This window comes from Lactuca virosa, chromosome 7 (assembly GCF_052849685.1).
Source record: "Lactuca virosa cultivar CGN04683 chromosome 7, Lactuca_virosa_CGN04683_v6, whole genome shotgun sequence".
NCBI classification, from domain to species: domain Eukaryota; kingdom Viridiplantae; phylum Streptophyta; class Magnoliopsida; order Asterales; family Asteraceae; genus Lactuca; species Lactuca virosa.
This window is the reverse complement of record NC_136432.1, coordinates 246,785,394-246,810,978: the sequence shown is the minus strand read 5'-3', so window position 1 is coordinate 246,810,978 and position 25,585 is coordinate 246,785,394. Positions and strand designations below refer to the sequence as shown.

General features: G+C 35.1%; 2 protein-coding genes and 1 long non-coding RNA gene across 3 annotated transcripts; 2 read left to right on the top strand and 1 right to left on the bottom strand.

Annotated features, from left to right (window-relative positions):
• The first annotated feature begins 2,109 nt into the window (after positions 1 to 2,109).
• LOC145127690 (uncharacterized) lies at positions 2,110 to 9,839 on the top strand. The gene is made up of 12 exons (XM_079062839.1): positions 2,110 to 3,739; positions 4,725 to 5,363; positions 5,427 to 7,428; positions 7,815 to 7,953; positions 8,040 to 8,310; positions 8,380 to 8,464; positions 8,545 to 8,678; positions 8,771 to 8,852; positions 8,931 to 9,021; positions 9,109 to 9,263; positions 9,344 to 9,720; positions 9,793 to 9,839. Exons 1-12 carry the CDS (start codon positions 2,110 to 2,112, stop codon positions 9,837 to 9,839), a joined length of 5,652 nt encoding a protein of 1,883 aa, XP_078918965.1.
• A 3,443-nt stretch (positions 9,840 to 13,282) lies between these two features.
• Positions 13,283 to 19,818, top strand: LOC145123369 (uncharacterized). Its single transcript, XM_079058583.1, has 19 exons — positions 13,283 to 13,413; positions 13,833 to 13,893; positions 14,100 to 14,210; positions 14,354 to 14,416; positions 14,520 to 14,590; positions 14,676 to 14,775; positions 14,859 to 14,929; positions 15,225 to 15,325; positions 15,412 to 15,515; positions 15,746 to 15,799; positions 15,871 to 15,926; positions 16,028 to 16,066; positions 16,172 to 16,316; positions 16,553 to 16,731; positions 17,183 to 17,250; positions 17,359 to 17,493; positions 17,582 to 18,464; positions 18,662 to 18,952; positions 19,274 to 19,818. The coding sequence occupies exons 2-19, from the start codon at positions 13,837 to 13,839 to the stop codon at positions 19,539 to 19,541; spliced, it is 2,796 nt and encodes a 931-aa protein (XP_078914709.1). The 5' UTR covers positions 13,283 to 13,413; positions 13,833 to 13,836; the 3' UTR covers positions 19,542 to 19,818.
• On the bottom strand, positions 16,064 to 16,653 carry LOC145123370 (uncharacterized). The gene is made up of 2 exons (XR_013715111.1): positions 16,527 to 16,653; positions 16,064 to 16,263 (listed from the first exon to the last, which is right to left on the bottom strand). It is a non-coding gene; the product is annotated as an uncharacterized LOC145123370 (long non-coding RNA).
• Positions 19,819 to 25,585: the final 5,767 nt, after the last annotated feature.

The window sequence follows — 25,585 nt, the reverse complement described above, 5'->3', positions numbered from 1 at the left end:
TCCCTCTTCCGAATTGTAGAATATTGTGTTGGGTCCTAGCCTTAATATTTCATTTGGGTGTTATATTAAGGATTCTTATCTAATCTAAACCATATTCTTTTTCCTTTTTAGATCTATCCCAAACAATGCTTCAGGCTCCAACCCTTCTAGCTCGTTCTCCCTCATGAACTTGGTTGGGAGAAATATCTTCGATGGGTCAAAATTTAACGATTGGATTCGAAACATTCATATGGCCCTTCTCTACGAGGACAAAGAATATGTCCTCGATAAAGAGCTGAAGGAGATTGATGAACAAACTGCTACTCCCAAGCAAATCGAGGAATACAGGGTTCATGAGAGGGACGCGACAAAGGTGTCGTGCATTATGATTGCAACCATGACTGTTGAGCTTCAAAAGTCCTATGAGGACTTCTGGCCCTTTGAGATGCACCAAGATTTGATGGAAAGGTACCATCAAAGTGCTCGGCAGGAAAGGTATGAAATCATTGCCTCCATGATTACAACCAAAATGAAAGATGGAGAGTCCATCACGGTCCACTTGAAAAAGATGCAAAGGTTTGTGGATCGCTTGTTGAAGTTGAATGTGAACTTCGATGAAGAGTTGGCTATTGACATCATCCTACACTCTTTGCCTCCTTGTTATGATGAGTTCAGAATGACTTATCATATGAACAAGGAGGAATTCACTCTGAGCAAGCTTCAAGGCCTACTAATAACTGCAGAAAGTAATTTGAAAGGAAAGTATGTTGTACCCACTCCTACTGCTGCTACCCTTGTTCTGGCAATTGGACATGGGAAAGGAAAGAAGAGGAAGGCTCCTTCTAAGAGCCACAAGGGAAATTCCCATGATGGATCCTCTTCTAGTGGAACCAAAGGTGGTTCTACTAAACCTTCTTCCAATCCAAAGGAAGCAGAGTGCTTCCATTGTCATGAAAAAGGGCACTGGAAACAAAGCTGCCCCAAATACTTGCAGGACATTAAGGATGGGAAGATAAAGCCTACCTGTTTAGATTCATATTGTAAACCTGTTCAGATTCACATTGTGAACCTCCTCAGATTCACAGTGTGCATAATAATAACTCAGATTCACAGTGTGAATCTGAACTGATCGGAGCTTTTTCACATTGTGAATATTAAAATTTGAAATATTTACAGTTTAGATTCACAGTGTGAATCTACACTGATCGAGGTTTTTTTTTTGTGAACATTCTCAGATTCACAATGTGCATAATAGTAATTCAGATTCACAATGTGAATCTGAACTGTTCGAGATTTTTCATATTGTGAATGTTAAAAAATGAAATATTTACAGTTTAGATTCACAATGTGAATCTACACTATTCGAGGTTTTTTTTTTATCGGTGTTGATGTTTATTAATAGAGTACAAAAAATTAATATTTTTTGGTATAATTAGTTTTTTTTGATAAAAATAAACTTAAATATTGAAAAAACTAAGAAAATTAAGTGGGTTTTTTTCGAAAAAAAAAAAGTTCGTTTTTTATATATCATCATCGATCTCTATGGAAAGAGGACGAAAAATCGTGAACAACGGTATATTCGGTTTTTTTTTCGATAAAAAACTTGGCCTAAAAAAAATTTTAAATGAAAAAAAGGAAGTGAGTTTTGTTATAATCCGGTATATGTGCGTCCATTATAAAATTTTACAACCCTTCCTTTTGCCGTTGATCGCTTTAAATTCCGACGCTTTGGATTGGTTCCTTGATTAATAATGGTTATCTATTGAACTTTTCCATATATATATATATATATATATATATATATATATATATATATATATATATATATATATATATATATAATTTATTTTTTTATTTTTGTCAAAAAGGTAAACAACCGAATTATGGCATTATTATATATATATTAAACTTGTCTTAAAAGATGAATAGTAAACTCCTGTGTTTTTGGCAAAATTAGCCCTTTGACTCTTGCCAACGAAATTTTTTGTTCGTAGGTAATTGTGTTGGGGTTTTTTGTACATTTTATTATGATCATTTTTTGTTCGTAGGTAATTGTGTTGGGGTTTTTTTGTACATTTTATTATGATCTATACATGTGTTTATCATCCTGCATGCTGCTTACTGTTTTCCATGTATATCCATTTTGCCTCGCTATCTCCGGTAGTTGTTCCCGATTATTGCCTTCCGTCTCTACTTCTCATTTCAGGTAAGAGCTGCTTCTGTTTATTTACTTTTGATTCGTTTGTTCTTCTTCTTTATGTTATTGCATTTGGGGGTTTTTCTTCTTTTATTTGTGTTGATATGGGTTCTCGCAAGAATCATCGTTGCGGTGATGTTGCTTCCTCTTCCAGTTCGCCTTCTCTTACTGACGGTAGAAACGTTCGTCGTCGGTTGTATCGACGGACGGATGGTTTATGTGCTCTCCCTGAATATGTAGACTGTGGCGACTGTGATGCAGTGTGCGGTTTTTGTGGTGCTTTTTTCTGGCTTGGAGAAAGATATTTGAAAATGTCTGCTCCTCAGCATCCAAGATATCATCGTTGTTGTAGAAGTGGTTCGGTTGTTCTTCCCTATCCTTCTACAATGTCGGATGAGTTTATGGCCCTTTTTACTAACGACCATTTTTTACGGGAGATTAGAGCTTATAATAGTATGTTCTCTATGACATCTTTTGGAGCGGATGTTGATGATGATGTCAATGATGGTCGAGGGTCTTTTGTGTTTAAGATTTCAGGACAAATTAGTCATAAAATTGGTTCCCTGTGTCCAGACCCTCAGAAAGGACCACGGTTTCTTCAGCTTTACTTATTTGACACAGAAAATGAAGTTGATAACAGGTTGAAGGTTTTTGATGGTCCAAGGAAACCAAATATGGGTGCAAGTATAGTGTTGTTTCTGGTTTTGTTTTTTTCTCAGAACAATGAATATGTACGAACATTCAAGACTGCAAAAGATATTGCAGAGCAGCAAAATATAAGTTCTTATTTTGTTCCTTTCTTCAGCAATGTTCCGGATCGCAGATATGATCTCCCTTCACCGGGATCCTTAGGTTGCATTGTTAGTGGTGATGACAGTAATTGCAGTGCCTATGATATTGTAGTCCATTCTAATTCTGGCCGGCCACAGCGTATTAGCAAGCTTCATCCCTGTTACATGCCCGTGCAATATCCAATTTTGTTTCCATATGGTGAAGATGGTTGGTCTCCACAGTTGAAATTGAGAAATGAACTTGGTGTCAATGCTCGGAACCTCACAGTTAACATGTACTATGCATATCAGATGCATGCTCGACAGGGAATATGGTCTCCAATTTTAAGTGCCTCCCGCCTCTTTCAACAGTATCTCGTGGATGCATACACTTGTATTGAGGGTGCACGGTTGGACTACATTTCTAAACATCAGGACAGTCTTCGTTCTGAGTATGTTAGTGGGCTATACGATGCGCTTTCAAAGGGGGACAGGGAGGGTCGGTTTGTAGGCAAACGAGTATTTTTGCCAACCTCTTTTATAGGAGGTCCCCGGTACATGTATAGTCACTATCAGGACGCACTGGCCATATGTAGAGTTTATGGTAACCCACAATATTTCATAACTTTCACATGCAATGTAAAATGGCCAGAGATAAGACGATACATGGATAGATATCACGAGAAGGATCCAAATAGCAGGGCAGATATCATTGCAAGGGTTTTTAAACTGAAGGTTCATGCTTTTGTGGACTTCTTGAAACGAGATAGGACTTTCGGTGATGTTGATGCATGTAAGCTATTTTGTTTGCCTATGACTTGAAATCTATTATTAGTTGAGATTATTTTTGGTTGAAATATCTTATTAGTTGTTCAATTTTCATGATTATTTTGCTTATTTCTTACTCTTTATTGTGACACGTAAATGAGACAAATATAATTATATGCCACTGTTGTGTGATTGGAAATTGTTAGGTTGAAACTTTGTTAGCTATAGAAAGATTATGCAGGGGCGTTTTAGTCAAAAATTGTTAAGATAAATTTTTTTTGGAGTATAAAAGTAGAATCTAGAGGCAATTTGGTACAAAGTTCTTAAAATATATATATTTTTTTTAAGAATAGTATGCAGGGGCATCTTCGTCCAAAAATCTTACAATCTATATTTTTAACTATATACACGCTATGCAAGGCGAGTTTGGTAAAAATTTGTTTCCATAAAAATTTTTTATCTATAAAATTAGTATCTACGGGGATTTTAATGAATAACTTTTTGTAGGCAGTCCTGTAAGTATAAAAACAGCGTGCAGCATATAAAACATACATGTTACAAATAATTGGAATGAAGATACAGGAGTCTATCGTCTTTCATCTACAGCTACCTGTTTTCTTGCATTATCATCCATTTTCGTTTCAATGGTTTACCGTTTTTATATGTTTTTTTCTTTTCAGTATTTAAATGGTTTGTATACATATGTCATGTAAGAATGTGATAATTATATCCTTGCATTTGTATTCAATTAGATTCCCTTATCCTCATTTCTTTTTTAATTCAATGGTTTACAAATACTGACTCTTTTTTCTAAAAGTGGATAAGTAGTTTGTATTTTCATATCATCTCAGATTCTTACAATTCTGTTTTTCAATCCATATTAAATTACATTGTTTTATTCTTATCTTCGATCTTCCTGTATTTCATACACCCTAAATTTGATGTGCATATCACTACCATAAAACAAAGTGCATTTTTTTTTAATTTAACAAGTATAATTATGTTGACAGATTTGTATACAATTGAGTTTCAAAAGAGAGGTCTTCCACATTGTCATACGTTATTATGGGTAAATAGTTCATCTAAAATACGCCATGCTGAAGTTGTAGATACATATATAACTGCTGAATTGCCAGATCCGGTTGCGGAACCTGCATTGTATAGAACAATTACTGCGTGCATGGTTCATGGTCCATATGGTCCACTAAATGAAAGAGCTCCATGTATGAAGGATGGCAAATGCAAGAAACATTTTCCAAAGCCGTTTCTCGATTCTACATTCTTTGATACTGATGGTTATGTGCGTTACAAACGATCTTCAGCAGCAAAACACATAACACCACGTGGGGTTCCAAATGATAATGGGTATATCGTACCCTATAACAAAAGGTTATGTTCTCGGTTTGATGCACATATTAACGTTGAGTACTGTGGATGGAACATGATGATAAAGTATCTCTTCAAGTACATTTCCAAAGGAGCAGATCGTGTTAGATATGCACTAGAAAAAACTGAAACACAAGATAGAGGTGGCCCAAGTGTTGTGACAAATAATAAAGTGGATGGAAAAGAAAAGGAATCCTGTTTTGTAAATGAAATTCAGAATTTCATAGATGGAAGATACATCTGTCCACATGAGGCGGCATGGCGTATTCTTGATTTTCACATACATCACCGACACCCACCTGTTTAGATTCTGTCTGTTCATACAGAAAACACGCAGCATATTGTGTTTAACGAAGAGATCACAATACAAGAAGTTTTGTCCAACCCAAATGCTTCTAGAACAACCCTTCTTGCATGGTTTGAGAGCAATGCAATAGATTCGTCTGGTCACGATGTCACATATGTTGACTATCCAAAGTATTACAAATGGGATGGTCCTTCTAAATCGTGGGAACGTAGGGCTGATGACACATCAAAAATGGTTGGCCGGGTTGTCTTTGTTCATCCATCGTCTGGTGAACTGTTTTATCTGAGAATGTTACTTTCTCATCAGAAGGGTTGCAAATCATTTGAAGATCTACGTACCGTTTCCAACATTGTCCATCCAACCTACAGAAGTGCGTGCAATGCATTAGGAATAATTAGAGATGACACCGAGTGGATGAACGCATTCGTTGAAGCTTCGGTCTGGGCGACTTCGGCACAACTGCGATCCCTTTTCTGTCACATGCTGCTTTTTTGTGAGGTAAGTAATCCACGCCTCTTATGGGAAGTGGCACATGAAAAGATGTGCGATGATTATCTGTACACAATGAAAACCAGAATATTGGATAGGTCTTTGTCTTTCAAGGATGATCTCATAACACAGCAGTTGCTTCACAGTTTAGAGGATACACTTCGTTCTTCCGTCCCTTCAAGATCGTTACATGATTTTGATTTACCGATGCCATCATCTGATATCCTTCCTGTGATTGATAATCGACTCTTACTTGAAGAAATGGCTTACAATAGAGAAGAACTACACAAAGTACTTAATCAATTTCTGCCACGATTAAATGAACAGCAGATGTCAATCTATCAAACAGTTACTAGGTGCATTGAAGATAAGAAACAAATATTGATGTTTGTCTATGGTCACGGTGGCACAGGCAAAACTTTTCTATGGACTACGATTCTTTCTTATCTTAGATCAATTAGGAAAGTGGTTCTGGCTGTTGCTGCATCTGGAATAGCATCATTACTACTTCTATCTGGAACAACTGCACATTCAAGATTTAAGATTCCAATAGACCTGACAAACAAAAAATCCTGTGATATAAAAAAGAGAACAATGTTAGGTGATCTCATGTGTCATACATCACTTATTGTATGGGATGAAGCACCAATGAGTGACAGAAGATGTTTTGAATTTCTCGACAGGTCACTACGAGATGTTTTAGATTGTAAGCAAAAACCATTTGGTGGTATTTCTGTCCTCCTTGGTGGTGACTTTCGACAAACACTTCCGGTTGTCCCTAAAAGCACACGTTCTGAGATAACGGCGCTTACACTACCAAAATCATATCTATGGCCTCTTTTTGAAGTTAGAATGCTTACGGAAAATATGCGTTTACTTTCGAATACAGATGCAGAGGCACACATAATATCAACAACAGATTTTGCCACTTGGCTTCTCAACATTGGAGATGGTTTGCTTGGATGTCCAGATACAGATGATCCAGACAACACATCTTGGGTTCAAATTCCAGATTCGCTGTTGATCCCGCCTGGACCAAATGCGTTACAACATCTTATACAGTTTGTGTATGGAGATTGTATACTCACCAACCCAACTGCCAAAGACCTTTCAGAAAGGGCGATTGTCTGTCCTACAAATGAAGTGGCAGATAAGATAAACAGCATGATCCTGAAAACTATCACAGCTTCCGGTTTAGTATATAACAGTACAGATTCAATGCAGCCAAATGGAAAACACACGTCTGATCTAGAAGACCTATATCCCACAGAGTACCTGAATGAATTAATATTTCCAGGAATCCCACCTCATGCACTTCACTTGAAACAAGGAACATCGATTATGTTATTGAGAAACATAAATCAAAAGGAGGGATTATGTAATGGTACTCAGTTGATTGTTTCACAACTTCTCCCAACCATAATTGAGGCTTCTATAATGACTGGAACTTATATCGGAACACGTGTATACATTCCTCGCATAAAATTCATACACACACCATCCGATTTGCCATTCAGTTTTTCACGAAAACAGTTTCCAGTCAAAATCTGTTATGTAATAACAATCAATAAAAGCCAGGGACAGTCTTTAAAAAAAATTGGAGTTTATCTATCTCAACCAATTTTTGCACATGGGCAATTATATGTAGCTTTCTCCAGAGCAACATCACCTGCATCTATAAAAATTATTATAGAAAGAAATGAACATCTGATACCCACAGAGACAAAAAACATTGTGTACAAAGATCTGCTACGCAATGTAATCCACAAACAGGTCCATAATACCCATAACAACCTAAAATATAAATTTCACATCACTATTAGTTACATAGCTTTAACTATTTTCCAAACAAGCGTCGATGCATACTGTATGTAATACCTAACATTTTTACCTCCATTTATCCCTATTTTCCTAACAGTGAAGACACAGTAGTCATGTGTAGTATATCCGATCTGAAGTACGAAGGTGTTGGAGCTCCTTTACAAGTAAGAATCATCCGCAAATGGAAGAATAATATCCGTCGATACGAGACATGGTACTTAGCTGTTGACAGATTTGTAAGTGTACAAAACATATACACAAAACATAAATATACAAAAAACAGTTATTATGCCTATACTTTAATACTTAATTAATTCTATAGGGAGATGCAATACAAATTCTTGGACAACGTACCAGTCAAGCTTATATTGAATCAGTATTCAAATTATTCGATTGCTACACGATCTCTGAATACAGCTGTCCAGAACTTGATAGGCACCAGAAGGTATTAGAGAATGATTTCTACATTGAAGTTGGTCTCATTTCAGTCATCAAACAACTTCCAGATACAATGACAATACCAAAACACTGGTTCCGGTTTGTGACAAAATCGCATCTCATGGAACTTGGAGAAAAACCACCTTACTATCCAGGTATACAGATCCCTATTTCATTCTATATCATACATATTACTCACATAATAACATTAATTACTTTTTTAGATTTTATTGGTGTTCTATCAAAAATCAAAGACTGCAGAAAACAAGATGATGAGCCATATGTTTTCCTCCTCCTAACAGACAACAGGTAACTGCAATATCATGGAACATATATTAAGTATACATTACACTTCCATCAGGTAGTAACATCATAGATTAAACATGTAGTGGCAATGAACTTCCAATAAACCTATGGAATGAATGCATCACAGTCCCAACAAAATTCAACCGCGATCTACTCATCCCGCTGCCTGCGATTATAGTTGTTGTTGTTACAAACCTAAAAGCTTCCACTTCTGCAGGTATGGCACTTCCAATCTGAAAGTTACAAAAAAAATTACTACCATGCCATAATAATTCTTATTAATGAATATAATCCTGTTTTTAATCCTAGGAACATTGCGCCATGGATCATCACCTGCCACCCATGTATACATAAATCCAGAAATACCAGAAACAGCAGCACTTCTTGATATGTATGACATATTTCTCATCTATAACCATCAGATTTCTTGAATAAAACTATTGTTAACCAAATGACTATCTGATTTCAGTTTCCGTGGACCACAAAGACCAATTTCTATTCCATCTAGAATACCAATTACATTGCAGGATATCAAAACAAGAAAACGATCGGACTTACTGGTTATGTTACATGACATCTTCCTATCTAATTTCATTGAATAATATTGACAAAAAAATTTCACTAACAGCACAACCATCTGGTTGCAGGATAAAACCTTTTTGATCAAAGCATCAATCATGGATATTCAGTTTCAAGACAATTGGTATCAGGTTCTATGTCCAACTTGTAGAGATCCCATTCACAAACGGGGCCCACAATGGTACTGCAGTGCACACTCTGTCATTGAAAACCCAATATTTTCGTAAGTACACTTCAATCTACATTAAAACCGTTTATGCTGTATACTATGAGGTAACAAACTTATTTTAAAAACAAACACAGATTCAACCTAACACTAAGTGACACAACGGACACAATATCAGCAATCATATCCGACACCTCATGTCAGAAACTACTCAACTCTACCCTTCAAAATCTTATAGCAAACAACACCATCGACAAGAAAACACTTCCACCCTTTATTACTCAGCAGAAAGGGCAAACAAAGAACATGTCAGTTCAAATCCTAAAGGCATCCGCTCGGGACAATTTACGTTTCATAATTGTGGACATTGAAAGCTTGAATTCTATATCACAAACAAATGTTCCAACAACTCCAGCACAGGTCCCCACAACAAGGCCAACAATGCAACAAAACACACCTGAATCTACAATGTCTGTCACCCGCAGCACACGTGCTCTGTTATACAGCACCACTGGTATACACATAAACCAAATTATTACCTATTATACCTTTATGTTTTCTAACACATCCTCTCTGTTGGATACAGATGAGCCAACACCATCAACGGACACAAAGCGAAGCCGCAAAAAATAGATGGAATCATCCCTTATTTTGTTTGTCATCAATGTGTCCCGTCTGTTTGTAGTTAGTATCAGATGTTCCATAAACACTTTCACTGCTTTTGTATGTAAACAACATAACATTTTGTACCAAAATGTTAACTATGCAACTTTGGATGCTATAAGCTTTATGAAATGTACCACTTATGTATGCCTTGAATAGATAGAAATCAGTCTACTAGAACCATAATTATGGACCCAGCTAAAATACCCATTACCTATAATGTATCGCCAATATGTATATAAATAATTTGGAATGCTATTTTACTAGAATACCACTTTTACTACTTTTGGTAGCTTTTTTTTGTTCTTTATATTCTTACCACACAACACATCCACACCCTCAGAAAGACAACACGTTTTTTTTTCTCGATTTCATTAAATTAGAATCAATCTTAGTTTGTTATAATTGACAACATATAAACCTGCAATACCCTAAAACCCAAAAACTACTTGAACTCATAACCAAAACATGCTACTATTGACAAAAAGTATATAATATTAATGATACATAGATGGGGACCCAACTTACACACTTACAGTTAGATGGTCTCAATGTTGGAAGCTAACAACACAATCCAAACTCCATTCAACCCATTTTCCAACATTACTCTAAACGAAACTACAACAATAAACGTACAATAGAATCAACATTATCCTTAAACGCCAAAACAAAACACATTTCACACAAATATCCTTAATCTACAAAGACTACATGTATTGGTAAACAAAACTACAACAATAAACGTACAACAGAATCAACATTATCCTTAAACACCAAAACAAAACACATTTCACACAAATATCCTTAATCTACAAAGACTACATGTAAACTACTAATTATCACTTCCATTCCTTAAAACATAAAAGCATTACATTACATATGACCATGACAAATACGGTTCCCAACCCATTACCAATACACAAGAAACCAAAAACCAAAGAAACACCATTTCCAAAACAGACAACATACGACCATACCCATTTACAACCCCAAAAGACCATTCACATCCTAAAACAAAACACCATAACAACTACCTCCATAAAACTATTACCTTAATCCACATAAGTTCCATCATCCTCTGGTAGTTTCTTCAGCTCCTTCCTCAGTTCCTCCATTCTCATCTCTGCTTCCCTCTTCAGTTTATAGATGGTTTGGATAGCTTTCGATGCTTCATATGTGCTATCAATGAGTAGCTTCTCCATCCGCAGATAGTTAAGATACCTAGGTCCCCGGTTCATATCCGCCTGTATTTCAGCTTTTGTTTGTTGGTTCAGAAAGAAATCGTTTTCAACATTTGCCAATGCAGTTACCTCCTCTTCCGCTTGCTTGATTAGAACCTTGATGATCTTTTCCATTTCCTGCGGCTTCATGTTTCTTCCTGCTCGATTTGTAGCACTGACGTTCGAAAGCAATGTGTACAAAAAAGGAGATATCTGGAATAAAGGGTAATCCCTTTACGGATCTTATAGAAGCCAGATTGCCCTCCATGACGATTACCTTCCTGCACTTAATGCTACCGCTGACGTAGATGACGTTTCACTTGCCACCTTCAACATGCTTACCTACCCAAATCGGCTGCAATTACCGCACCCTAATCATTCCACTTGACCTCATTATTTTTTACGTTGCAAAAATAAAATATCCATTAAAACATATACCAAAAAATACATAAATAAAACTACGATCAAAACTGAACCCCGCAGAGCGGGGTACCACAGCTAGTTAATATTAATACATTCGAGAAGACAAAAACAAATCCAGAAATATCTTGTACAACATAATTTATTAGATATAGCTAATCATTTTCAGCATACATATTAAACACTTCCTAAATCTCCAATAAAAATAAATATATATTTCTAATATTTTCTTATTCATAATTTAGATGGTAGAAAAATACTGTTATTGTTGTTATTAATTAATAAAATGGATTGTAAGTAGCATGGGGCGCGAAGTGAGGGACAAAGTGGGCAGCTGCACAAGGCTTAATTTTTTTTTTGGTCCATTTTTTTTATTATGTTATATATGTATTTATATATTTATTTAAAAATAAAAAATTGATAATAACGATAAGAACCATTATTTCCTGACTCGTCAAGAGCATTTGAGAATATTTAAACCATCAAGACTAGTCCTGGTAAGTAGTTCACAATTTATTAATTATTTTCGATATATTATAATTTGTTAAACGTAATTATTGATTTAATTGCTAGGGTCAAACACCATATTATTTTAATAGAAATTTGACAAAAGTTATTTGGCATTTAATACTTTTTAAATTTTGCTTAACTATTAAGCGAAACAAATATATGAGACTCATGTACCCAAAATCTTTTTGGAAAGAATTATAGACAAGGAACGTCCAATTTAGTCTAGTCAAAATAATTAAGGTGTGAAGTTAGTTTATTACTGGGAAAAAAGAATCTTAGGTTTATTTTTTTCAAAATCTTCAAATCGGTACATTAGTGCACATTTGATGGTGTTTTGATTGAAAAATATTACTGAGAAAAAAGAATCTTAGGTTTTTTAGAAATTTGAGTTCTTATTTGATCTTAATCATTTGAAATAATTATATACAAAGTTAAGATGTTTTTTTTCACAAGTTTTCCAAATACATTTATATGTTATTATACTGATACTTTATCAACATGAAACATCATAAGTCTATTTTGGCCATGTAGTTAAGTCGTGTGCTTGCTAAATTCGTTGTGATTTAAAACGAGCGTTCAAATCTCATAAGTTATGATTGATTTGATTGAAAATAATAAGTTAAGGGTGACTTATTTAAGAAGAAAAAGCTAATTACAATGACTTTTTTATATCGTTTGCCCACCTAAACTCTTCTTGAACCTTCTTTAAGTTGAAGTGAACTACAAAACTCATCTATTCATCCATTTACTTATATGTGTTGATGTTATTTGTCTAATTTTTGAATTTGCTTATATCGAGCAATATATACCATGTTAAGAGGGTTACAATATCTGTTTATAAATCAATTTTATCTAGTTTATGTCATATATAATTAATTTCTAATATACATAAAAAAATAAAATCTAAAATCCACCAAATTTACGTGTTTTCACTGCAATTTACAATTTAATGATTTTGATGGTCGCAACTGCAGGTTCACTTGAGAACCGAACATCAAACGATGTTAGGGGTACAATTGTTACCCTGATAAAACATTATTGTTTTAATAGAGTCCCATTGAAGTGAACGAAGGAATTGTTTAAAGAAAAAAACAAAATTAGACTGAAAAAGTAATAAATAAAACTTCAAGACCAAAGTTGTACAATGATGAATAGTCAAGGACAACTTATGTAAATTAGTAAAAGAGTTCAGAGTTCAAAAGTTGATACAGTGGTTTTTATATATAAACCAGAGGCAGCTACACCATATTGTTTATTCTTATTTTCAAGTTGCCAGTTAAGCATAATAGAGAGGGTCTCTACATCAATATCACCAGCAAACCTTTGCTGTATCGTTTCTTCACAAGTCACAACGTGGGTAGGGTTCGTGAAGTTCATCACTGAAACTAATCACGGTTTGATTCTTTCACTTGAATGCTGAAAACGAAATTCTTAATTGATTAATTAATTGCTAATAAGTTTGATTTGCCAAATATATGCTTCTCAAATTGAAATTTGTTTTCTACCGCAAACAATTCCGCCTGTGGTTTTTCCTTTCCACATCGGAGAATCAAGGTTACGTCAACTTTAAGTTTTCCGTTGAAAATTTGACATTGATTTTTCAAAATATGTTATAATCGTCGATTGTGTTTTGTTTGGAGGATTTTTTTCAACTAAATTTTGTTTTATTACTTACAGTTCGTTGTATTTGAATCTTCGTACTGGTTATGGCAATAAACACTCGTATCAGAGCATTCAGCACTACTGCTGAGTTTGTGGAAATTCCGAAATTGTAGTTAAGCTTCTTACCTGTGTTTTTTTTTTTTTCTTTCAGGGAAATGACAGCAAATAAATATGATGCTGATAGAGAAGATTCTAATTCGAATGATATCAAGGTACACGGATAATAATGCTTCTATTCTGTTATTCTTTTCATTTGTCTGTAAATCATTGTCCTGCATTACATTTGTAAATTGTGTTTCAAGTAAATTTTACTTCTGGAAAACACTAGAAATTAACCATGATTAGATTCCTCAGAAGTTAAATTGAAGTTTTTACTGAATTTGACTAGATCTGTCCTGGTATCTCTCTCTTTCTCTAGGGTAAGGTTGATCCAGCAAAACCAGCATCTCTTACATGGAATAGGAAACTCAACACCGAGGCAATTCCCCTTTCACAGTTTGGCATAAAGATCTCAGAAGTAATTCGTCTGGTATGTATGCTTTACCAATCATAAAATTAAAGTGAAAGAGTCTTTATCGAAATCAATACTCTTCACTTTATCAGTATTTTGTCTGTAGCAACAAACTCAGGTCATTTATTGGATTTTTGAAGTTGTTTTTTTTATTTGCATAGGCTCCATTAATATATCGCTTATGGCTTTGGTTACGAGAAGATGCTTCAAAGGGAAACGGAAATGTATTTTTCTAACTCGTTAATATAATTATTTCTCTCACTAGTATTATAATAATAATCAAATGCACTAATTCAGTGACTTATTTATATATTGTATTGGTTTCAGGGAACTTTTGTGGACCCTTTCAAGAAACACTACTTTTCTTCTTGTTATGGTGTTCCTTTAGGTGGTATTGGGTAAGCTCATTAAACTTTTGTATGATAAATTGATAATCACAACTTTTTCTTTTGGTCATTTTATTTGAAAAAACACATCTGGCAGTGCAGGTAGCATTGGAAGGACATATAAAGGCGAGTTTTTGCGTTGGCAACTCTTTCCTAAAACATGTGAAGATAAACCAGTTTTAGCAAATCAATTTTCTGTAAGTTTTTTCTTCTTTTGAACAGATATTCATCACTTTAATATTCGTAAATGATATCTTATTTACTTTATGACATTGTGCAGATATTTGTCTCAAGACCAAACGGAAACAAGACCTCCACTGTCCTCTGCCCACCAAATCCAAAACTGCTAAAGTAAGCAATTTTTTTCGTGTCCCAAAATAATTATAAATTATGTGGAAGTTAAGAAAATATAGTATTATGTAGAAACACTAATTTAGATTTTAGACTACTAAATCTTTTACTTACACTCCAACTAGCAAAATCACTATTTTATCTTGGATAAATTTTATTTTATAGATTTTGAATACCCAAAGTTTGACTCTAAGATTGATAAGAATACATTTGTTTTTGTTTTCTCATTATGAGAATCTTGTTCTATATGTAAGAATGAATGAAAGTGAAACCGAAGATAATGTGAAATTAACAGAGAGAGTTCGGTCGATGGGATTGGATCTTGGGACTGGAATTTTAGTGGAGAGAAATCAACATACCATGCATTATACCCAAGGGCTTGGACAGTTTATGATGGTAATTCTCATCTTCTTCATTCCCAAAGTTGACCATTGGTCTAAGTTTGACTTTCATCATTGACCAACCCTTTTTCTGTTATGTAGGTGAACCTGATCCGGACCTCAAAATAGTTTGTCGTCAGATTTCCCCAATTATCCCTCATAATTATAAAGAAAGCAGCCTTCCTGTAGCAGTATTTACTTACACAGTATGTCTTTTCTCTTAAAGTCTGACATGACAAGACCCTGAACTAGAACACAACATAACATTACAAAAACTACAATTTTTGTCCCATTCAAAAAGGTGGGAGAGAGACTCGCTCTCAATCTTTCTTTTGTGCAAAAGACGTGAATACCCTCCTGTCCTTATTTACAGATTTTTGTTATGTGGTCTATTAAGATGACATTGATCTTTATCATTGGCTTTAATCTTGCTTAGCTGTCAAACACCGGAAACACAGATGCAGATGTCACTTTGCTATTTACATGGGAGGTAAGTTTTCATCATTTAGGGTTTTTCAGAAAAACAAAATAAGTAAAAGTTGATATTCTCGCTTATTTCAGAATTCTGTTGGTGGATCCTCTGGATTATCCGGTCATCATTCCAATTCAAAAATGGCGTAAGGATGTTTACATGTTAACCTCAGATTGTACATCCATATTGGGTTTCAGGATTATTAATTATATACTTTGTAATAAATGTTAAAAATATTGTTATCAGGGTGAAAGATGGCGTTCATGGTGTACTCCTACATCATGCGTAAACTACTCTCTCCTTGATTTATTAATTCATTCATAAAGTTCGATGTTACATTTGTACCATATGCAAGAAATAGCAACGTACTTTCATTTATTTCAATTACAGGAGTGCAGATGGGCAAGCCCCGTTAACCTTTGCTATTGCAGCACAAGAAACAAACCATGTTCGCGTTTCAGAGTGCCCATCCTTCATAACATCTGGACAGTCCAAGGGTTTCACAGCAAAAGACATGTGGAATGAAATTAAAAAGGTTAGCATGTGAATTTCATTTATGGCTATTACAACACTGTACTTTCAATTTTCTTTTTCTTGTAAAGACAAATTTTACCCAATTATAGCAATGACATTACTATAATGGGATAGATTTTTCAAAGTGCAATGTTGTAAATTTGTAATAGGTAGAAATGAAAGCAAGATGTTATAATAAACAAATAAATGGAAGTAGATTGCCATTTCTTACATTTAGCCTTAATTTTTATGATTCAGAATGGTTCTTTTGATCACCTTCATTCTTCTCAACTACCAATGATCTCAGAAGCAAAGTCGTGTATAGGTGCGGCTATTGCAGCTTCTGTGACCATACCATCTCAGGCTGTGCGTACTGTCACCTTCTCATTGGCATGGGACTGTCCGGAACTTGTCTTTCCAGCCAGGACGTACCATAGGTGGGTCACCAAACATTTTCTACAACTTTATAATATATGAAAAGAGTAAATGCAAGAAATAACAATGTACTTTAATTCATATGTTTATTATAGCATTTTACTTTCATTTCGTCCTATTACATGATCCTACTTTGAAAATCAACCAAATTATCATAATGTCATCCAAATACAAAGCAATTTTCATAGCTATAATATGGTAGTTTTTTTAAAGTACAACGTCCTAATAAGAAGAAAAAAAAAAAAAAAAAAAAAACTTAAAGTAGAATGCTATGATTAGGTAGAGTTTCAAAGTACAATGCGTTAATAAGAAAAAAAAATACGGTGTTCTAATAGAAAAAGGGGTAGGATGCTAATGCTTTGATAAACAAATAGATGAAAGTACATTGGTATTTCTTGCATTTAGTGTTGTGTGAAAACTAGCATGATTCTTAGGAGGGATGTTTTGTGACAGGCGTTACACCAAATTTTATGGTACTCATGGGGATGCTGCTGAAAAAATTGCACATGATGCTATTCTCGGTGATGCATTCTTATCTATTTTAGAATTTTAAAGTACATTGCTATTTCAAGAAACTTGTTTTTATATATTATTAACAATTCCAATTATTCATTTTGTATGAAATTTAGAACATGGTAATTGGGAGGCCCAGATAGAAGCATGGCAACAGCCTATCCTTGAAGACAAGAGGCTTCCTGAATGGTACCCAATCACTCTTTTCAATGAATTATATTATCTCAACTCAGGGGGAGCAATCTGGACAGGTAACCCCAATCTTTTTATTTTTTTAAATCATCATCTTTGCATAAAATGAAAGCAGCTCACGTTCATGTTCATAATCCATGTTTCCAGATGGACTAGGTCCAGTACAGAATCCCCAGAGTATTAATAATGGTAATATAACTCATGAATCCGACAATGATGATAATGTTCTTGAAAAAATCACTTCAGTCCTTGATGAAATCCATATACCAACATCAAAAAACTCAGCATTCGGTACAAATCTTCTACAAGAAGGAGAAGAAAACATCGGGCAATTTCTGTATTACGAAGGAATAGAATACCACATGTGTAACACATACGACGTCCATTTCTACGCATCATTCGCCCTAATCATGCTTTTCCCCAAACTCGAACTCAGCCTCCAACGCGACTTCGCAGCTTCTGTCCTGATGCACGATCCTCGTAAAATGAATCTTTTATCCGATGGGACATGGGTCCCACGAAAAGCCCTAGGTGCTGTCCCACATGATATCGGAATGATCGATCCTTGGTTTGAAGTTAACTTCTATAACGTCTTCAATACGGATCAATGGAAAGATCTAAACCCTAAATTTGTCCTCCAAGCTTACAGAAACGTGGTGGCTACCGGAGATAAGACTTTTGCGAAAGCTGTTTGGCCTTCGGTTTATATTGCAATGGCGTACATGGAGCAGTTTGATAAGGATGAAGATGGGATGATTGAAAATGAAGGGTTCCCTGATCAGACGTTTGATACGTGGTCGGTTTCGGGTGTTAGTGCGTATTCCGGTGGGCTGTGGGTGGCGGCTTTGCAGGCGGCGTCTGCTATGGCTGGTGTAGTTGGTGATAAGGGTTGCGAGGAGTATTTTTGGGCCAAGTTTTTGAAAGCGAGGAGTGTGTATGACAAGCTGTGGAATGGTTCTTACTTTAACTATGATGATAGTAATGGGAGGGCAAGTTCGTCAATTCAAGCTATCCAATTGGCTGGACAGTGGTATGTTTTCATGAATTTAATTTATAAGTTTTTATTGTGTTTAACTTTTAGTTCTGTAAATAGTAAATTATATGATTAGAATTAAATAAATATCTAAAACAAATGGGTTTCTTCCATTCCATTTAATTATGAAGGAACAGACGAGATATTACAAAATGGCATTTAAGACATTTAACATTGGTTGTGAATTGTGGTAGGTATGCTCGAGCATGTGGGCTTTCTCCGATTGTTGATGAAGAAAAGGCGAAAAGTGCGTTGGAGAAGATTTACAACTTCAATGTTTTAAAAGTGAACAATGGGAAGCGTGGAGCTATTAATGGGATGCTACCCACTGGAGAACCCGATACCTCATGTATGCAATCAAGAGAAATTTGGACCGGAGTCACTTATGCAGTTGCTGCTGGTATGCTTCATGAAGACATGATCAACACCGCTTTCCACACTGCAAGTGGTGTGTATGAAACCGCTTGGTCTGAAGAGGGATCTAGGTAAGTCTACTTAGTAGCAACCTACTTTCATTCATTTAAGTTTTCAAAATATATCCAGAGTCTCTTTCTTACAAATTATAATATTCTTTTTTCTACTTTTTGCAAAAATGGTGGTCTATTTGCAATAAAAATCCAAATATGACAGGTTGGACAAGTTACACCTTTTCCACCAAGTTTCATTATCTCACATCCTATGAAAATTTCAACAATTAACCATCTATATGTTTAAAAGATAAAAGAGGGAACTTTTGTAAAACGTTAGTCCTGACTTTCTCTATTAAGTTATTTTAATTAATAAGTCTGTTTTTTTGGTACTTGCAGTTATTCTTTCCAAACCCCAGAAGCTTGGAACAGTAATGGGAAATACAGATCTCTGACTTACATGCGGCCTTTGGCGATTTGGGCTATGCAATGGGCCTTAACACAACCCAAAGGGCCTGATCACGAAATGAAGCCTGATGTAAAGCCTGAATCTCTCCTCAGGCAACATGCCAGATATACAGAAGTGGCTCGTCTACTAAAGCTGCCAAAGGAGCAAGACACAAGAAGCATCTTGCAGAAAATGTTCGACTACGCTTGTAAAAGATGATGTGACGTTTTTAGTTCTTTTTTACTTACATTAAGTTATTAATATTCATGATTGTCTTCACAAAAAACAAAACCCAACATTCAGTATGTACATACATACACCGTAGCATTCTCATTTCTCTCACGTCCCTTCTTTCTCTCATGCCCCTTCTTTAACAGATCTTATTGTCATACAATACTCATGTACTTGAAACCTTCCTTTGGGTGTAGAAGTTGCAACCCAAGTTATACTTTTATACTCTCAACATTATGTTCTTTGCTAAAATTGCATCAAAGAATTTTGTCTTAATTGTGTTAAGTAAGTTTGTCAAGGTCCTGATCCTAGGATCTTAAGATCCTACCTATGAAAATCATGTTAGATCGTAATACGATCGTTTTATTTGTAAGATCACAAAAGTTATAAAAATCAATGAAAAACATTCTTTGGAAATACTTTTTAATGAGACAAATTTCGCATTTATAAATAAACTTTGTTTAAAATATGCATAAATAAAACGATCTTTTCTGGCCGAAAAAATTTGTGGATGTCACAACACACACCCTTAATATGCTGTTACCCAATATTCAAACTTAATTGAACTAAGCATCCTCTTCAGGTCTTAGTTTATAACTAGACAATGCTACAACAACCACAAGCAACTTCAAACATAAATTTCATGTTTATGTAATATCTTTAGATTATAGGATATAGCTAAACACTCTTTCAACTTAACTCGAACTAAGCATCATTTATAAGTCTTATTTCATTATTGGGCAAGACTATAATGCTTTAGTCAACTTACAAAACCATTTTCCTGTTTATACCATATTATCGCAATATAGTATATGACTACACATTTCTTCAACTTAACTGGAACTGATTATCCTTTATACGTCATAGTTTAAAAATTAGACAAGACTATAATCCCTGTAATCTAATTTCAATACCAACCTTGTTGATGCAACACTATCTTAATTCAGTGTACATATATTTAACACATAGTACAAGGTATTTAATATACATTAATCTTTTAAGTAATAACACTTATATTAAGTGTCACACCCCCAAACCGAGACGGCAGAAACATTCGGGGGTGGAGGACGTCATGTATAGTATCACAAAAATTGCATCATAGTAATCAAAGTAAACACAACCATTACATTAAATAAATAAGGTATTTACATCTGTTTGATACATAGTTTGTATACAGCAAAAGTATAACAAAAGTGTAAAAGACGCGACTCTAAAAGCTCCGTCTTCTCAAAACCCTGCGAGTGTACCTGTCTTCTGGTTCCGTGAGAATACAAGTGATTTTGAAAGTGTATCAACATTTAGTTGGTGAGTTCATAAGTATGTTTTAGTGCTGGAAAACTTGTCTTTGTACTTTGAAAATACCTAGTGTGTTTCTCAAGAAAATCCAATATTTTCTATAGTGATAGCAGTGTAGTCATGTATGTTTCTTGTATTTGTATATTATATTAGTGTACTTTGTGTTAGAAAAACGGTGTATTGTATTTGTATTTGTATGAAAAACTCTTGTATGTATTCCTGGATACCACCAGTTGTAGTGAAAGTAGTGGACTGTAATAGTGTTTGTATAAAACCTTAGTATGAAAACCTGGTATTTACAAATTGTAGAGTAAAGTAATGAACCACAGTGATGTTTGTATGAAAACCTTATATAAATGCCTGGTTACTACCAGCTGTAGAGTAAATAGTGTATGGTAGTCTTATTAATTAAAATAAAACCATTGAAGTAGAGTTAATCCCGTAAACATACTTGTTAGTTATACTGTTGTGAGTTTCATATAACCATGCTAATATGACCTAGTGGCCTCTACGAAATTCTTCAGGCGTCGGTATTATGACATGTGTCACCCCCAGGCATGCCTGCCTAATTGTAGCTAGCAGTTTGGGTGTGAGATTGTCAGTCCCGTATAGATCTATACACAAACCTCACGCTCTCCATCCGGGAGACTCTGGTTATAATTTATAGGACTTGAACCTGTACCCTGGTGGGTACCCGAAGTAGTGCCTCACAACCCTGTATCAACTAGTTTACGTGTAATGTAGTAGTGTTCTCTTGTACATGAAAATGTATGTATGCTTGTAGAGTAAAAATAATTATACGTAAATAATTATTTAGTATTGTACTCTTGTGTTCAGGAAATAGTATTGTATGCCATAAACTATATCTATCATAGTTTATATGTTTGTTAATGTATAAGCTCTGGAATTGATAAAACCGTGTGTTGAATCTCAAACTATACCTATTATAGCTTGCATGTATGTTATGTATTTGATTCACGTATTGTACCGAAAACTTTGCAATTTTGGTTGTATGTAGAAAACTTCCCTTATGCTCAGCATGTTTCAAAAATGGATAAAATATCTAAATATTTTATAAAATGTAGTGATCTCTTGATTGTATCAATTGCATAAGATTTAATTCTATTGAAATCCTTTATATAAGAACACAAAATTTCTTTGTATTTTGCTTTTATTCCCCCCTGAAAACTAGGGATGAGCATAACCGGGTACCCGCCTATTTTAACTGGAACCGGAACCGCTCCCGGAACTGGCGGTTCTTAAGTTTTTGGTATTGGAACCGGAACCGCCTACACCGGTTCCTAGAAAACTAGAACCGCTCCCGGAACCGGTTCCTGTTCCGGGTACCCGGCTTTTGAGTATTAAAACTTGTTATTTTATACATGTCATGTCAATTATGTAAATTAACCAATACAAACAATATAAGTAGAAGATATAAATCCAAAACATTTACAAAAAATTGATCTTTTGAATAACACGCTATTAAAAACATGCCAAAATAGCAAACTACAAGCTATAGACAACAATAATAAAAAACTATAAAATAGCAACAGGAGACTGAAATTATAATTCATAAAAGAAAAAACAACAACAATAAAAACAACAATGGTAACAGCGAAAAACAGCAATAGTGACAACAACAATAGCAACAACAAAACAGCAACAACACAACTCAGCAACAACACATAACAGCAAGAACAGCAACATCGGATAACAGCTACAACAACAATCAGCAGCAGCAAAAACAGCAACAACAACAACAATTACTTATTCCCTCTTAAGAGATCTTCCATATTGCGACTGATTTCTGAAATGAAATTAAGCAAAAAAAAAATTATAATAAGCATTATACAAGAAACATAAATTAAGCATAAAAACTAACATTTTATTAAATAAAAAAGTTACATTTATAACACATTGGAGTAACATTCAAACTTATAAAAGGACCAAATCTATAAAATAATAATAATAATAATAATAATAATAATAATAATAATAATAAAAGTCAATACCAAATATGGTGCACATGAATAGTGGGTACCTTCTTTAGCTTGAAGAATATAAATTTGGATCAAATAATTAAAATGGAGTTGCTTTTTAAACCTTCTTAGAGTTCGTATAGGATTTCCAGTGAGTACAAGGCTCCTCAAAGTTGTCATCAAGCCTAAAAGATATTAGAGAATAATATTATTAATTCATAAAAGTACCTTTTCCAATAAAAATAAAAATAAAAATCATAAAAGTATTGTTTTCATGTAGTACTGAATTCTACATGTACAATAAAATGCTAACCTTACCAATCTCAGGGGGAGGCTAGATAGTGAATTATTAGACAAATCCAATACTGAAATCTTCAATTTGCATGCCTCAACTAGATATTCCTTTAACTATATAAATAATAAAACAGAGGCACAAAAACATAATGTGAATCCAAAGTATGAGCTTTAGTAAATCCAAAGAATTAACATTAGTAGATTACAAATGATATTAATTAAATGAAAGTAAAATGAACTTGAAGTTGTTTGGAAGAAGATGACATGCCTGCATTAAGTTCAGTGAGTAAAGTCCATGATCCAACTAGCTTCTCAGATAAAATTATGAGCTTGTTACCCTAATGCAATTCAATGTGATTATGAGCTAATATCAGCTTCTGTAACTCAACATTCAATCCTACTCCTGCAACTAGAAAATTTAAAGCTTCTTGCACTTACAGTGACTGTCTGAACTAGAATACAAATGATATGAATTTCTAAAGCTTCTTGCACTTACAGGCTGACAATGTCTTCAGTAGAAGGTAATCGTGGAGACCAAAGAACAAATCTTCTGATGTAGCTTAAACTTCATATAGATGTTAACAGAACCTAAAGAATCGACAAATTAACAAAAAAAATCAAAATTAATAGTCTAATAAACGAATTCACATATGGAGGTTGAACAACCTAAGAACTCAATAATCGAGATATCCAATTCCACAATCAACGGATACAATCATATTTGAGAGTTACGATTAAGAATCTAACCTTGAGGATGAGAGAGGACTGATAATCAAGCGACGAGAGAGACGATGGAGAACCTAATTAGGGACGATCGGAGCGACATGGTACTGAGAAGAAGCGACATGGTCCACCTATTTGGGGCAAACTGGTAATGTGAGAGACAAAGACGAGGGAGACGAGGGAGACGAAGGAACAGTTCAGGTCTAAGACTGGAGAGAACTCAGAGAAGAAGCGTGTGTCGGCGTATTTTTAAGAATGAGTCGATATAGTCATATAACCCTAGATGAGATATAACCCTAGACAAAATTAACAATATATAAATAATTAAATATTTTTTTAGAAAAAGGCGGGTACCTGTCGGTACCGGTTCCGGGAACCCGGTATTGGAACCGGAACCGGCGGGTATCCAGCGGGTATCGGTTTCGTAAAAATGAGAATTGGAACCGGAACCGCTTAAGGCGGTTCCGCGACTTTAGGAACCGGAACCGGAACCACCTAAGGCAGTTCCAGTTCCAGAACCGGCAGTTCCGAGGCGATTCCGGTTCCGAAAGCAGGTACCCGCTTCCGCTGCTTATCCCTACTGAAAACGTTAAAAACAGTAAAAGTGTAGGGGTATGAACTCACAGTTGATTATGTGCACGTGCTCGACAGCAAAACCGGAAAGATGACCCTCGAGTTGGAGTACGCTGAATTAACGGTATCCTAATGATAATTAAACACATAATTGTATTTAAATAGCGAAACCATTAATTAAAGTGTTAGAAAACACTTGCTTTTGTGTTAGGAATAGTACTTACCAAGAGTGTTGGAAATGAAGGGAGGGTTTTCGGTTCCAAGGGGTTTGCGGCCGAACACGGGTTTACGGCCGAACACAGGTTTACGGCCGAACACAGGTTTATAGCCGTAAATGGGTTCCCGGTTCAAGGAGTTCTCGGTAGCTTGAAGATTTGAAGATGTTCTTGGTGTTCTTGGTGAAAATATGAAGATTTGAAGGTTTATTCTTGAAGATATGAATGTTCTTGGGAGGTTCTTGAGAGTAACTTGAGAGAGTTTTCGGGTGAAGAAGGTGAGAAATGAAAAATCTCTCTGGGAAAAACCTTTATATCAGTTGGGTTTGCAGCCGGAAATGAGTTCTCAGCCATAAACGGGTTTACGGCCGTAAACGCGTGGCTGGACGAGTTTGCTGATTTTTCGAGGGAAATCTTGATTTTTCGAGCGTTTTTGGTTCCGAAGAATTATATAAATTTTATTTATATATTTTAAATTATTTTCTAACCCTCACGAGCTTAACGGAATAAACAAAATTCGAAATTTTATTTAACGGAATTGACTTTTGATGACTAGAAAGTATCGGGTTGTCACATCATCCCCCCGTTAGAGGGAATTTCGTCCCGAAATTCTTTCTAAAATGAATACAATTATGTACTATGGAAAGAGATGCGGATACTTCTGTTGCATCTGGTCTTCTCGCTCCCAAGTGAATTCGGGTCCCCGCTTGGCATTCCAGCGAACCTTCACTATTGGGATGCGACTTTGTTTCGTTCGTTTGACTTCCCTATCCATGATTTCGACTGGCTCTTCCACGAAGTTAAGACTCTCGTTGATCTTGATTTCATCGAGTGGAATCACAAGAGTCTCGTCGGATAGACACTTCTTAAGATTTGACACGTGGAAGACGGGATGAATGTTGCTAAGCTCTTGGGGTAACCGGAGTTTGTAAGCTACGGGACCGATCCTTGC